The sequence below is a fragment of the Tursiops truncatus genome, chromosome 2 (assembly GCF_011762595.2).
Source record: "Tursiops truncatus isolate mTurTru1 chromosome 2, mTurTru1.mat.Y, whole genome shotgun sequence".
Taxonomy (NCBI): domain Eukaryota; kingdom Metazoa; phylum Chordata; class Mammalia; order Artiodactyla; family Delphinidae; genus Tursiops; species Tursiops truncatus.
This window is the reverse complement of record NC_047035.1, coordinates 49,753,930-49,769,166: the sequence shown is the minus strand read 5'-3', so window position 1 is coordinate 49,769,166 and position 15,237 is coordinate 49,753,930. Positions and strand designations below refer to the sequence as shown.

The 15,237-nt window shown below is 35.5% G+C and overlaps 1 protein-coding gene across 17 annotated transcripts in view; it reads right to left on the bottom strand.

Annotated features, from left to right (window-relative positions):
* Positions 1-6,272: 6,272 nt before the first annotated feature.
* Positions 6,273-15,237, bottom strand: part of NIN (ninein) — a 104,995-nt gene continuing 96,030 nt past the window's right edge. For 4 of the 17 annotated variants that reach the window (XM_019923911.3, XM_019923912.3, XM_073800482.1 and 1 more), the window contains 3 exons: positions 12,285-12,398; positions 9,994-10,196; positions 6,273-9,254 (listed from right to left, as the gene is read on the bottom strand). In XM_019923911.3, the coding sequence (XP_019779470.2) occupies positions 9,227-9,254; positions 9,994-10,196; positions 12,285-12,398 (345 nt within the window). In that variant the 3' untranslated portion in view covers positions 6,273-9,226. Of the gene's footprint in view, positions 10,197-12,284; positions 12,399-14,142; positions 14,663-15,237 lie in introns of those variants that run through there. The other 13 variants (XM_019923914.3, XM_019923917.3, XM_073800483.1 and 10 more) reach the window with 8 other exon arrangements.

Sequence of the window (15,237 nt, the reverse complement as noted above, 5' to 3'; positions counted from 1 at the left end):
GTTTGTTCTTCTTTCTCTAGTTGCTTTAGGTGTAAGCTTAGGTTGTTTGAGATTTTTCTTGTTTCCTAAGGTAAGCTTGTATTGCTATAAACTTCCCTCTTAGAACGGCTTTTGCTGCATCCCATAGATTTTGGATTGTTGTGCTTTCATTTTCATGTCTCTAGGTATTTTTTTAACGTATTCTTTGATTTCTTCAGTGATCCATTGGTTGCTTAGTAGTATATTGCTTAGCCTCCGTGTGTGTGTGTGTGTGTGTGTGTGTGTGTGTGTGTGTGTGTGTGTGTGTGTTTTTACAGCTTTTTCTTTGTACTTGATTTCTAACCTCATAGCATTGTGATCAGAAAGGATGCTTGATATGATTTCAATTTTTCTTAAATTTACTGAGGCTCATTTTTTGGCCCAGTGTGTGATCAGTCCTGGAGAATGTTCCACATGTACTTGAAAATATAGTATTCTGATGCTTTTGGATGGAATGCTCTATAAATATCAATTAAGTCCATCTGGTCTAATGTGTCATTTAAGGCCTGTGTTTTCTTATTGATTTTCTGTCTGGATGATCTGCCCTAAGTCATATTAAAGAACAGAGATTGAACTTGAGGACATGGGGAGCCACTGAAACACTTTAAACATTAGTGTGACATGCAATTTTATTTTAGGACTACTTTTTGAGGCTGTGTGGACTACAGGTTGGAGTGGGGTAACTTTAAGATTCATGGTGACATTGGCAAGCAGATTTGGTGAAATAATGGGGACAGGCATCTGAGAAGAAAGCAGTCCCAAATCTTGGCCTTTCAGACCCTTGATCTCATTTCTCCTGATCTTTTCCTCTACCCACTTTACCACCATTATGTAGACCACGTCAGAAGTCTTACATACATCACTTTTTACCTTCCAAACTCATCTACTTTAGCACCCTCACTTCAAAGTCTTTACTCCAAAACACTGGCTCTATCACTTCTCAGCATACAGTCATCTCTCGGTTTCCATGGGATATTTGTTCTATGACACTCCCTCACCCCTCCTCAGATACCAAAATCTATAGATGCTCACCTCCTTTACAGTTGGCCCTCTGTATATCAACCACTTACCCATATCCAACTCCTGTCCTCACTGCCCTCTTTACCTAGCTTAGATTCCATGCTCCTCACTAAACGTCTGCCCTGGACACATCTCTAATTTTCTTGTCCTTTTCTCTTTATCATGACCATTATTTCTGTTATTCCCCCCCTTTCCACTGGCATCTTCTTACAGCATTTAAACTCAAGTATCTCCTATCTGAAAAACAGGTCTTTTCTCTAGGCCATATCTCCCTCTACCACCTACTCTCCCTCCTCCCTTTCACAGCCCAACTTATTTGCTGCCTAAACTCTTTACTTCCTCTGCTCTTGTCATTTATGTGCAAATTGAAGTCACCAAGGATAATGATAGGAATATTAGTTGAGAATACAGTGACCCAGGTGCTAAACTCTTCAATAAATGGGGGTAAAGGAATGCGATAGCCTAAAGGTTAGGAGATGGGACTGCTGTACAGTCTTAAAGAGGAGAAGGACTATTCAATTATGACTAATCACTGATATCAGAATGAGGAGCTTGAAGCCAGATTTATACTAGTTAAGGGAAATAATGTGGCATTCTTTACATAGAGGGAGGGGGAGGAAAACCATTGTGGAAGAAACTATATGTACATGTCTGTAAATATGTATATACATGTATGTGTATGCTATCATTTATATAAAATTGTGTTAAGTGTGAATGTGTGTATATGTGTCTGTAAGCATAAAATTATGTCTGGAAGAGAGTTCACCAAACTATTGATAGTGGCTACCACTGGGTGGTAGGATTTTGGGTAATCTTTACCTTTTTTATAGTGCTCTTTTTAAATGCTTGAATATTCTTTCAAAATATGTGTCATCTTTGAATTTAGGAAGATGCAAAGTTACTTATCATTTTGGGAGAAAATTTTAATGGATTGTTCTGAAGTGGCTCTGGTCCTTGCCTTATCTTCAATTTAACTACATGTATAATGAGCAGGAGAACAGAAATAAGGAGCAGATGGGAAGTGACTTAGTCTTCTTGTACCATGGGATTATTAGATTTAAGCAGGTGGGTGAAAATTTGTTGTAGGAAGACATCTGAATCACATCTAGGCACAAACCTAGAGGCAGAGGCTCATCCCACTTCCTGACATCGGAAAATAAATCAACTTTCAAGTTTTTGCTTCCACCAGAAAAAATGATAATGTTGGAATTTATTGAATAGCAAAAACTAAACATCACATTATATGAGATAACATAAGCCAAGCACCGCTACCAAAAAAAAGCCACAATAATTTTGTTCTCTTTCTTTAGAAAATGTCATATTTAATTTGTTGCAGTTGTTACAAACCACTAATCTGAGTAAATATCATGAGCTTGTAGTACTTATTGTCAGAGTTATTAGATTGTGATTTATGGGCCCAAAAGGTATATATACTCTTTCAACTGCTAGAATATAGCACTTAATTTTTATCACACTGAAAGATGATGTTTCCTTAAATTACTTGGAAAAATTTCTTCAATTGCTTGCTAATACATTTAAAATTTTTTGATCTTTTAAAAAATAATAAAGACTGAAAACATTAAATTATATGCATAAAACAATTAGCATACATACTCTCCTGTGAGCGCCACTACAGGATGACAAACTCAAAATAGAAATGTACATACTCTTCCATCTGTATAATGAATATTGACCACCAGTTTTGTTTTCGGCATTGAGTTGGGAACTGGGAATAGCATGGTGATAAGACAGCAATCATTGTCTTAAAAGATGAGTCTAATGGAGATCAGACAAGTTAGTAGGCAGTTACACGGAGTGGCATCTGCTTTACCTGGGAATGTGCAGGGTGCTCATGCGAGCACATAGTAGGGGCTCCTACCCCATTCTTCAAGAGTAAGGGAAGGTATCTTGAAAAAGTTCAATAGAATTTCTTTTATTCATGGTCTTAATACAAAATTTAAATCTCTTTTAATTATATTTTTCAAAAGACCTCTAACTTTTACCTTCTCTGGCAATATTTGAAATAAGTTACTTCAGGATTATGCCACTTAAGTAGGATATGATGGGTGGCATTTATTATACCCACTGTGACTTGGATGGACACCTTGATGAAACTCTATATGTGATATCTAGAGAATATGTAGGAATCAGGACAAAGGAGTATGGGCAAGGGACAAGGACAAAAGATAGGGTAACAGGAGTACTAGTGACATTTGTCACCAGGCAGCATTTTAAAATGGTGCTTCTCTTTGAATAGATAGTATACTTCCATAAAAATGTGAGTAAACATGAAAATCTTTATTTGAGATTCTACCTTTTAAAGCCATTTTTATCTGCTGTCTACACATCTTGAGTCTAAATTTCCCTCACTAACTGCTCCAGCCCCTTATTTGTGAGAGTATTCTCTGTGATGTGGTGGCCTCTGCAGCTTGTATCCCAAGATCATGACCCTTGCTGGCCATAGTTGATTGGATTATGGGAAGACTATGCATGGTCAATCAGATTCCTTGAGAATTTGGAATTGTGACTTGGAAGTAATTGTTGGACTCCATTTGGCACTTAAACAAGAAAGTGAGATAAGACAGGAAAAACAAACAACAACTCCACCCCGCAACACTGCCAGCCTCAACAAACAGGTGCAGAGGAGGAAAAACAAGAGACCAAGTGATGAGAAGTAGGGATAGAGAAGGAGGGGGAGAGTAGGGAAGACCACCAAAGGTCTTTGTTTTAATGCCTCGTGAAGTCTGTATTTCCTGCCCTTTGGTTCCATGAACCAAATGTAATTCCTTATTTTATTATGTAATTCCCCTTTCACATAGACTAGTCAGAACAGGTTTCTGTTTCTTTGTCAAATTCTTCCTAAGGTAGCAACAGAATAAAAGACATGGATAAAGTGTCTCTTTTACCTCAAGAAAAATACTTGTGTGCTATCAGGTGTAGAGATAGAGGAGGGGGCAGTGTATACTAGAGATATCCTGAGCCCCCACTGGACCTTTAGGTGTTGCTTCATGACTGTCATTTGCATGTGTGTGTGGGATTCATTTGCTTAACAGCCCCTCCTGTTCCTTATGCGCCCCCTTAATGCTTCATTTTGGCATTTACCTCTTCTGCCAACTGCCTCAGTTTCCCGTTTCCCCATTTTCTACACGCCCAGGGAAATAGGAAAAATGTCTGATTATGCTGAACTTTTCATAATAGACCACAGGCATGCGGATAGGCTGCCATAAATGGTTTCTAGTCAGTTTCCTCTTCTGTACCATTGAAATACCGTCTACTCTTCAGAATTGCTATGAGGGTAAGGAAGGTAAAGTTAAGTGCCTAGTACCACACTTAGTAAATTTCTATCTATAACATTTTAAATGTTTTATTTAGAAATAGTTTCAAACTTAAGATTGCAAGAATAATGCAAATAATGCTTGCATACCCATTACCTATTTTTTAAAACATTTTGCTTCATTGATTTGTTTATATCTTTCTGTAATTTTGTTATGAATCATTTGAGAATAATTTGCGTACATTACGGTTACATATCCCTAAATACTTCAGTGTGTATTTCCTTAGAATATAATCTTACATAAACACAGTACTTATAGACTTAAGTAAATCAACATTGATACAATACTGTTTTCTAATCTACCATCCATATTCTAATGCTTATTTATTGCTTAAGATCTTAAAGACAGATACTCAAACAGGAAAGAAAAATGACTGGTAAATGCTCATCTGGGCTGTAAGGACTGTTCAGAGTTGTTTACTTTGCCTTAACTAGTAAAGCACATCTCATGTAATCATTTCTCAGAATTAAATATTATTTTAACCTAAGGGTTTCCAGCTCTGTTTTTACATTGTTGCCTACTCTTTAATTTATAGCATTTCACTGATTCAGTTTATAGTTCCTTTTTTGAAGTTTTAATTTTTTTTAACATGTCCATTTGTCAAAATTAGCCATTTTTCCTGATTGCAAAAGAGGCAAAACCAAACAAAGAATAAACAATTTTGTGACTTATAACATATTAACTATATTAAATTTAACTTTACAGATTATAGATATTTTGCATTAGGTCAAAATTCTGATCTTTTGGACAAAATTTGACCATTATTATGGGAAAATGTGTATCAGGTATATATTAGAAAAATAAGACTTTTTCAATGCAAAATGAATAAAAGAGACTACAAAACAAACAGGTTACACTAATCTCAAATAAGTGCAGAATTATACTTAATGCTAGGTTAAGAACTTTTCCCATTTCCTGTATTAAAATACCTGAGGGCACTAATATTCCATATCTTAGTGCCTATAGCACTGAGTCCATCAATAAAACTTGATTGTCTTCTGTATCGATGTAATTTTTTCTAATTTTTTCTTGTGCATAAACATTACTGCTCTACCCAAGTCTGTAAACAGAAAACCAAGAATTTTAAATATTTTTCTTTAGAGTGCAGTGCACAAGATAAGTATTCAATAGCACCAATTAAATGTTGTTTGCCGGAAAGAGAAATGGATACCTGTTGCAACATATTAATACAGACAAACCTGCTCAGAGAGTCCTGAGTCCCCTACTTAGCTGGCTCTGTGGCCTTGATTAAGTCATAACTTAGCTAAGTTTCAGTTTTCTCATCTGTAAAATGGGGTTAATAATAGTTATTGCCTCATAAAGGCAGTGTGAGATTGGTATAAAAGGTTTGCAAATAAAACAAGCCTTGTGAGCTAAGTCTAGTTTGGCCAGTATTTCCATTCTAAATTTCAGTACTCAGCATATTAACTTAATGTGCTTTTAGGTTAACTTTTATACCAATAGTTGCATATATCTCATCATTTACAAGTAGCTCAACTGAAATAGTCTGAGTCACCCATAAATACGGCAAAGTGAAATAAAGCCACCTCTGAAGCTCCCAAACTCCCAAGCAGGGCCTCACCTGAGTTTGTCAGGATTTTAGAAGTAAATTATGAACCACCACAGGGTACAGGGATCTCAAACTGGCTGGTGTGAAAGTCATCAATTCTGTTACAGAAATGGAGTCCCAGTGCTCTAAATCACATACAAATAATTTGGGGATTTTTTTTTTTTAATGCAGACTCTAATTCAGTAGGTCTGGAGTGAATGCTCCAGAGATTTTGCATTTATAAAATATGTTTAGTGCAATGTTTTGATGCTTTCACTCTAAAGACCAATGATAAACATACTGAAACTGTTTGTTTATAAAAGTTCAAGGTGTATAGAAAAAAAGAGCCATATTTGCAAAATTATTTATTTACATCTTAAGCTCATGGTAAAATCTTTATAGGATAGAATGGCTAAGATGAAATATACAAAGTCGATATAAACACATAAGCATTAATCTTTACATGAAAAGAATCTTAGTGATGGCTATCGGTGAACTCGGGTTTTCCTTTATAAAACCAATGTTCCCTTCAATCATGCTGTGATAATGTCTTCCAATAAGAACAGATTTAATGAATATCATTCAAAAAAAGCTGGGAAACAAAAAGCTAACTTGGATTTATTATTAAACCACTATCCATATGTCATAAAACCACAACTGTTTTACAGGGCTGAGATGTTTGAATAGGTCCAAACATGATATAGTGAATAAGTTTTAAATAACGAATGCTTTGGTTATTAGGTTTTGACTTAGTTTTGGCATAACTTGTTTAATTTATATCATTCTAGTGAGTCATTAGGTAATCCGTTCAAAACAAGACTTGCTTAATACTATCACGAAGCACTTAGCCTTGCCTTGAGTGAGACTACCTTTAAGATGCTGACAATAGCAACACATTTCTCTTTTCCTTTACTCAGAAAAAAGAAATCACAAAACTAAAAAAATCATTTTCACACGTTAAAGTCCACCATAAACTCTTATTCATTCTTAAAAAAACAAAAGTTCCTCATCATAATACCTGCCCTGGGTATTGGTACATTATTGAAATACTAGACCTGTAAGAACTCCTCATAAACCTTGAAAGCCTATGACTGTGATCTACTTATGTTTAAGCTTAAATATATAAACAATGCATTTGAAGCTTCTGGGAAGAATTCATATTTAAAATAGTTTTAAAAAAATCTGGGTTTATTAAGTTTTAGAAAAATAAATACTGTGATTGGTTCTACCCCTCCTCTTCTACTTCTCTTCCTTCACAAATTTGAACTTAATAGCTCAGGCTTCTAAAAAGCAGAAGAAAGCAAAATAGAACAATGTAGGTTTTATTATCCACACTTTCCTTTTCTAAGGGTAACATTATCACAAAGGCAAACTTGATTTTCTTTCCTTGAAATGAAGATCCTGTCTCCTAAGACTTATTTAAATAACTGTTCTTAAGAAATCAAGAGAATTTAACAACCAGTACTTTTAATAAATGAGGAGTTAAATGCCTATAAGATATATAAGGTGACTGTAAAGAGTTCTATTATAAAGTCTGAAAGCAAAATCTAAACATTTAATAGTTTACATTTAATCTCTTTAAAAGGCCTTTTAAAAGCTGTAAGCTATATTATAAATTGCCAGTTAAATTCCCACTCTAGTCTACAAAAATAATCTGCTGCACAAATATATAATTTAAGGTAACTATATATTTCTTGTATTGATCTTTTTTCCAATTTTATGAGTGCAGTGAAGCAAGAAGTAAGCACCGAGGTGTTAGTTAAATTAACTTTCATTTGAGCAGCATTTTGATTTTAGATAAAGGGATTCTAAATGTAGTCTAAAATTTTCCAGAAGTCATATTTACATTCATTGTACAACACTTTATATACACATACAGATTTATAAGAAACAAATTAATCTATACTTTTCATAATGTAAAAAATAAAGATAAAAAACACAACATGTGTGATCATATGGTAAGCCATCTATTTGAGAAATGTGCTTGGTGTTCAGTTCTGATGGCAAAAACCTTGAATAACTTAAAGCATATCACATAAATATACCACAGGTGCTTAGTTTATTTATGACCTTAACCTAGGCCTATCCACAGTTTTAAGTGTTAAAGTCAATGCCATACAAGTAGTTGAGTTTACTAGTAATGTTTGCACTGGAGAAAAATGATTAGGGGAGGCATGACAGCAGATATCAAATGTTTTGAAGTATAATTGTAGGGAGGGATTAAAATTAATTCTTTTCCAGGGGAAAATCGGGACTTTCTGATAATAGAGCTGTTCAAAAGTGAGAAAGTCTGCTTCTGAAGCATGAACTCCCAGTCCCACAAATGACCTTGCCTTGTCAGGGCTCTTGTAGCAAGGACTCCTGTGTTGGCAGGTAGGACTAATAGTATATGGTTAGGCCCAAGGAACTCTAAAGTTCCTTAATGCAAATTATTTTGTTGATATTGAGTTTCTGACGTGGCTTCTTAAGCAGTTTGCTTCATCTTTTTTTCCTGCCCATAAGGCAGTGTTTGATTTTCCTGTGACACCTCTTATAAATTGATGGGCTTGGCTTTCCTGGAATTTATCAAAGTGAATTTTTCTGATCTAATTACTCTTCCACAAAAACAAATAGGTGGCTGTGATGAGCTCTGTAGGTGGCTGTGATGAGCTCTGTTTGTGTCCCACATAGTAAGTTCTTTACCAACCAACTCCTGGCTGACGTAGGCTAGAAGCAGAGATTTTACCTGGGGAAAAAAGTTATTCAAAATGTTTACTGTTCTATAATGTTCTAGTCTTGAGACTGAATGGAAAAATCCTATTTGGCACTCCTTTACCTCAGATGGCATGCGAATGCTTATCACAGTAAGAAATTCTTATCAGATTTGAGGTGCAGAGGAATAGGAAGCATGGAAATTTTGACCTATATTAAACAAACAAGCAAACAATAACTCTTCCATATGTTAGAAGAGGTTTTTAACTCTAAAATCAAGGCCTTTTTCCAGAAAATTAAATTCACTAAAAATGTAGAAATAAAAATCCCACTATGGCTCTAAATATATGACAAATAAATAAGGTCACATGGTTTATACATTTCAAATTCTTAACGAGGCCCTACAGTATTTCAGGAAGACGTCTTAAAGTATTGTTCCCTGAGTTCTTGAGGCAACCCCAAATATAAGTTCATGAAATCCAAGACTTTAGAGAGAGAAAAACCCACATGGTTTACTTCTCTCTCTTCTAGGAGTAGCTGTTTACTCCAAAGCAGTTTGTTCAGTGCTTACCCTATAGTTCAAATGCTTTAAGAATGTGGCTTTATCCATTTCTTAGAAGACAAGCTCCCAAATGAAACTTCTAAGAAGGAAAAAAAAAAGAAAAAGACTGTTTAAAGAAGGTGAAGTTTTAACATTAGTTAACAGTGCAGTTGAGTAAATGAGTTTTAGATCTGTAATACATAAAGAGTGGTAATACTGTCATAGGTGTTAGAAGGTAGAGTTCTATGGACTCTGGCATTTCTGACCTCAGTGGTATTAATACCAGCTTCTCTTACCAAACAGCAAGTCTAACAATTAATTCAAAAAACCAGAACTATTAGAAACGGAATGACTTTTTCATATGTAAATGTATGAGAAGATGTACATTTGGTTATAAAATAAAGATCAAAACAGCCAGCTAATAATTTCTCAACTTTTAAATATCTGCAATTTACATATAAACTTATACATAATAGTAATTTTAAAAAATTCATTCAAAACTGGGGTTTTAAGATTCTTGAGTTGTTTTTGTATCACCTTCTTGATGGCTATTAGAATATTTTTAAAAATTCAAAGCTTGGGAATAATTCAAACAGTGAAATATGTATTTGTTTGCAACTTCCATTATAGTCTATTTAGAAAAACTAATTACAATGAATGGAGATTTTAATTCTGTTGCTGGAAGTTTTACGTTAGGCTTAACTTTAAGCCATTAAAGTTTAAAAAAAACCCCAAGAAAACCCCACAAAAAACAACGGTTGAGAGAACATACTGAAATGCTCCATCCATTTCAGTAAAGTGCACAACTATGAGTGTTTATCCTTTGGCTTGGCTATGACCTTAAGGGAGGTGTAGAAGTCAATGGTGCTGGTGTCAGATTCCTGACTATATTACTGAGGCTGGCAATCTTCTCCTCTAGGAGGTAATTTTTCTTCTCTGCTGTTTTTTGTCGCTGTTCAGTTATTTCCAGAGCTTTCAACAACTGGGCATTTTCCACATACAAATCCTTCACCATCTCATCTGCTTTAGTATTCTTGCAGAGCTAGAAACAGAACCAGAAACATCTTGACTCCATTTCTGTAATTCTCTTAAATTTAAGGTCTGACATAGGACAGTTGTTTATAAAGGCAAATGGCTTCTATCAATTATATTCTTTCATTTTACAATACAGCTTTAACATCAGACCTGGCACCAGGGATACAAGTAGAGCAAATCCACTTATTCCAAGCTGTTTCTCTGCATAATATGTTTGTAGAAGTCACTAATAAAAAGAACAAATAGATATTTGAGGGCTCGAAAATGAAGGTATTTTTCAACCTAATAAATTAGGTATTATTTCTTTATTCATTCTCTAAAAATACCAAAATACTTTTATAACTTAAATTTCTGAGGGTGTGAACTGTGTTTAACTGTTATTAACAATAGGTGCTTGAGTTTCCCATTCATAACCACATACAACCTACTGATTGTTATAATACATGAGCCAAATTTTAAAATAAAGAGAGAAGATTTGGCGGTTACTTTTCCTTAACTCTCCCTCTTTGTATAAAACCTTGTCTAGAAGAGATATTCTAATCTTTATTGTTAGAATATACAGTCTTGGTTAGGGCAGGAAAACTTGTCAGCAGCATTAGGATAATTTTATTATTGCTCCTGTTAGTTAATATCTTATAATCTCCTTTCCCTCATTATACCTTTAACTCCTCATTTTACACCCAGTTTCAGGCAGGGCATCTACAAGTATAAAGGTTTAAGGGAGTAAAGAAAACTAAGGAGTGGTTAATTAATTTACATAATAGCATTTCAAAGGGCAATGATAAAGACTATCACACTGAAGCCCAGAACCTAAGTGACTGGCAAGTTTAACATAATACTAACATACTTTCTATCGAACTGTTTTTATACAAACTTTCCTCCTTTCCTGCCATTAAAAAACACTCTGATGACTCTTATCTACTACCGAATGAAATTCAAACTCTGTGGCTTAGCACTAAGACCCTCTACTGTCTGCTCTTCCCTATCTCTCATTTCTTTTTCTTCTCCCAGGACAGGATGAACAGTTAATGCTAGTGTTTGTAGATGACCACACCCCGTGTTACCCATTTTCTTTATTTTTGAAACTGCTATCTGGCCAAATGCTTGGTACTGTGAACTACACTAGTAGCTGTAGTAAGTGAACTACACTCCATATAGGCAGGATTTTGTTTTGTTCATTGCTGTATTTCTAGTGCTTAGAACAGAACCTGGCATGTAGTAACTATGTGTTGAATAAAGGATTAAAGGATTGAATCAATAAATGTAAATACAGGTCTTTCTCTCCATTTTGTGTATTAAGATATAGGGCTGAGGAAAGTTCCTGTCTACCTCTGCATTTAGACTTTCCCTTGGAATTCTTCTTCTTGGATTTTATATATCTGAAAAACCAGGTTGGGCAATTTCCACCTTCCCACTCCCACCACAGTTTGTCTCAATCTCAGATTCCAGAGAAGTTATAAAACTTTCCTAGAAAGTAGTCCTTCTTGTATGTCTCTTCAGTGGATGCACAAATAATTTCTAAGCACTGAGGCCACACCTGCCACCAGCAGGAAAAAAGGATCAGGCTAACTAGTGGTCCTGAATTCAAGAGTCCAGATTCTAATTCAAAACACAACCTTTTGGGGTCTGGCTATAGCCATAAGGTTGTTTTTGAGGCTGTCATAGCTGTTGCAAACAGGAAAGCTAAAGTTATACTTGTTATCCCCCAATTTTTTACCAATATAAAATTTCTTTTTATTTAAATAGGAATATTTCCTCTCTGGGGAAAAAAAAATCTATAAAATTTCAATTTAAATTGAACCTCATTAGAAATGCTTTAGGTCCATGAGAGTCACTGCTAGCAAATATACATTTTTTAAATTGTAGACAAACATATGACTCAAAAGAACTTTGGGAAAAAACAATGTAGAATACAGAATTCATATTTTTGAAATGATATGGGAAAGAGTGACTCCTAAATTCTTCTAAACATTTATAATAGAATTTGCTTTTATTAGACAACAAAAGTTAACAAGTTAATAGCAATAGAGGAATGTAAAATTGGAGTTAAAGTTGAATATGAGGTGGGTGGGTAGAGATGACCTGGGAGGCTCACTTGTTCTTTGAGCTGATTCACTTTCTCCTGAAGAAGCCTTTTCACCAGTTTCAATTTTTGTTCAACTTCCATCATTCGTTCCTCCATGACAGTTACCAGGTGTTCCTGGTTTCCCTGAAGGAAAGAAAAAAATTTGTATTATCATTTGAAAATCATGCCACACAAAAGCACTAATAGTTAATTTTCCCCATAAAATGCCTAGAGAAAGGACAGCAAATGTTTGCCTTTGAACAGGAAGGGTGGATTTCTGATGAAATGGGAGCTCTGAACACTGCATGGGTTGCACATGTTAGAAAAGTAACCCTATTAGAGAAAGAATCAAAGACAAAAGAAGAATCTTACCTGTGTTACCATCTTCCCCTGAGATAAAGCAAAATTCTTAAAACCCATAATTTAAGATCTGTGTGTACTTATTATAGTAAAATACGTATCCAAAGTAAATTAAAAGATGGTTCTCAACCTTTCATCTGTGATTTGGGTCTTTGCAATACTGTGGGCATCTCAACAACAAAATAATCAAAAACTGAGTTTATTTAGGATCACCTAACATTTCCAATTAGCTTGCAATATGTGTCTGTTTTTCCTTTGAAATGGCTGATTACTGTGAGGGTGTTAGTGTTTCTAATAGCCTCTTCCTGCTAGTTATTCTGGTTATTGGTTTCCTAATTTGACCTGTCAATGTGAAGCACATATCTGAATTGGAGGATGGGTTTATCATTAGAACAGATTTAAAACTGAAAATCTCCCCATAAAAAAACTCCTAGACAAAACAATAGGGCAGAAAAAGGACCCTGGCTTCTCCTTCTCTCCTCATACAACAGTGATGGATTAAGGAGTGTGTGGGTTTTGGAGCGCAGAGTGACCTGGAACAAGATTTAGAGTGCAACTGACGGCCCTTTCTCCCAGTCCACCAAAATGTTCACGTAAAGAATTTCAGGGCTTCCCTGGTAGCGCACTGGTTGCGAGTCCGCCTGCTGATGCAGGGGACACGGGTTCGTGCCCCAGTCCGGGAAGATCCCACATGCCGCAGAGCGGCTGGGCCCGTGAGCCATGGCCGCTGAGCCTGCGCGTCTGGAGCCTGTGCTGCGCAACGGGAGAGGCCGCAGCAGTGAGAGGCCCGCGTACCAAAAAAAAAAAAAAAAGAATTTCAGATTTTAAAAGGTTCTTCAAATGTTTAAGCAAGACTCAGGTATTAATGGCTGATGGCATAACCTGTCCTTAAAAATATTCCCGGGGCTTCCCTGGTGGCGCAGTGGTTGAGAGTCCGCCTGCCGATGCAGGGGACACGGGTTCGCGCCCCAGTCCGGGAAGATCCCACATGCCATGGAGCGGCTGGGCCCGTGAGCCATGGCCACTGAGCCTGTGCGTCCAGAGCCTGTGCTCCGCAATGGGAGAGGCCACAACAGTGAGAGGCCCGCGTACCGCAAAAAAAAAAAAAAATAATAAAATAAAATAAAAAAATAAAAAAATATTCCCAAAAAGGTGTCCTTTAAAAAGCACAAAAAGAATGACCAAATGTGAGTGGAAAGCCAACATGTGTTTGGATATTAAATAATAACATTTATTCAAGCATAAAAGAAACAACTAAGCCATAAGACTAATTTGAAGAGAAAAATTGTAGTAGGCAAAAGAGTAATGCAAAATTTCAAGAAACCAGGTCTTAAGAACATCTAAAATCCTATATTTTAAAAGTTATAATGGCTTTTTAAAGTTCAAACATAAATGGAAAATGCCAGATTTCCACTTGCCTTAAAAGAAAAAAAAAAGCTAAGCAAACCAAAAAAAACCCCAGATAATTAATTCAAAGAACACGGGGCATGGCAAAAGAGTGGGGAAAGAGGAAAAACAAAAGCAGTCATATATTTAAAATTTATTTTATTTCATCAAAAATTTCCTTTTTCCTGTCAAAAAAGTATTATACATCTTATATAAAACAGTATAAATAACCCTGATTTTCTTCAAATTTCACATATAAAAGTAGTACCTTTTGTTAAAAATAGTTACAACATATGGAATGAGAAAATATATAGAATACATCCTTTCAAGAATCTCAAGTCCACACTCTTTAAATCGTATAAATAATTACGTGTAACAAGCTGAAATTTGTGAATTTGATTCACAAAATCTGTCATTTCTACATAAATAGGAAACATAATACTGCAAAGGCTTAACAACAACAATAATAATAATAAACTTAAAAGAGCACTTGATTCCAAAACATTTCTCAGCTTATGTCTCTGTTTGTGTGGTGTGTGTGGGTGTGTGCATTTGAGTATCTGCCATGGTAAGAAATGCCAGCAATAACAGCCCAGTGTTCACAGGTGCCCAATCCTTCTGTAGGAATCTGCATGCACTGCTCGCTGCTCCGGTAGCAAGGCCTAGAGAAAGAAGGCAAGTGGTACACTTCACCCTGATGTCAAGATTATGTTTTTTGGGGGAGTCTAAATTCACACATTTATAATGCAAACAATTTTTAAAAGCAAACATCAATACTACATATGCAAGCAAAGCAACACAAGGCAGAAGAAATCACATCACTCCACACACACAGACAACGTGCAGATTCTAATAGCTTTCTATATTCTTAAAATTAGTGTCAGCTTAGTTACCAGAAACAGGAGAGCCTGCCATGGCATTCTAGTGAGAGCAATAAGCAGTCCACCCTGCCATCTGGAGAAATTCTTTCTTTCTTTCTTTTTTTTTAAGTACAAAAGTCTTAAATTTTGTCTATCTAATCCTCAAATAATTGAAGTAAAAGGATTAAACACTGGTGGGTGGGTTGGGAAGAGCATGTTTTGAAAATAGTGTATATGAAAGAGCAATGAGTAGGATCTTAGTCTAATCATTTGGTTTTAAATGTCCATTAAAAACTGAGGTCACTCAGTTTTTAATGAAGAGTTGAAGCATCTGTCCAACACCCACCATCACAATTTTAATTCTGGAATTAAATTTT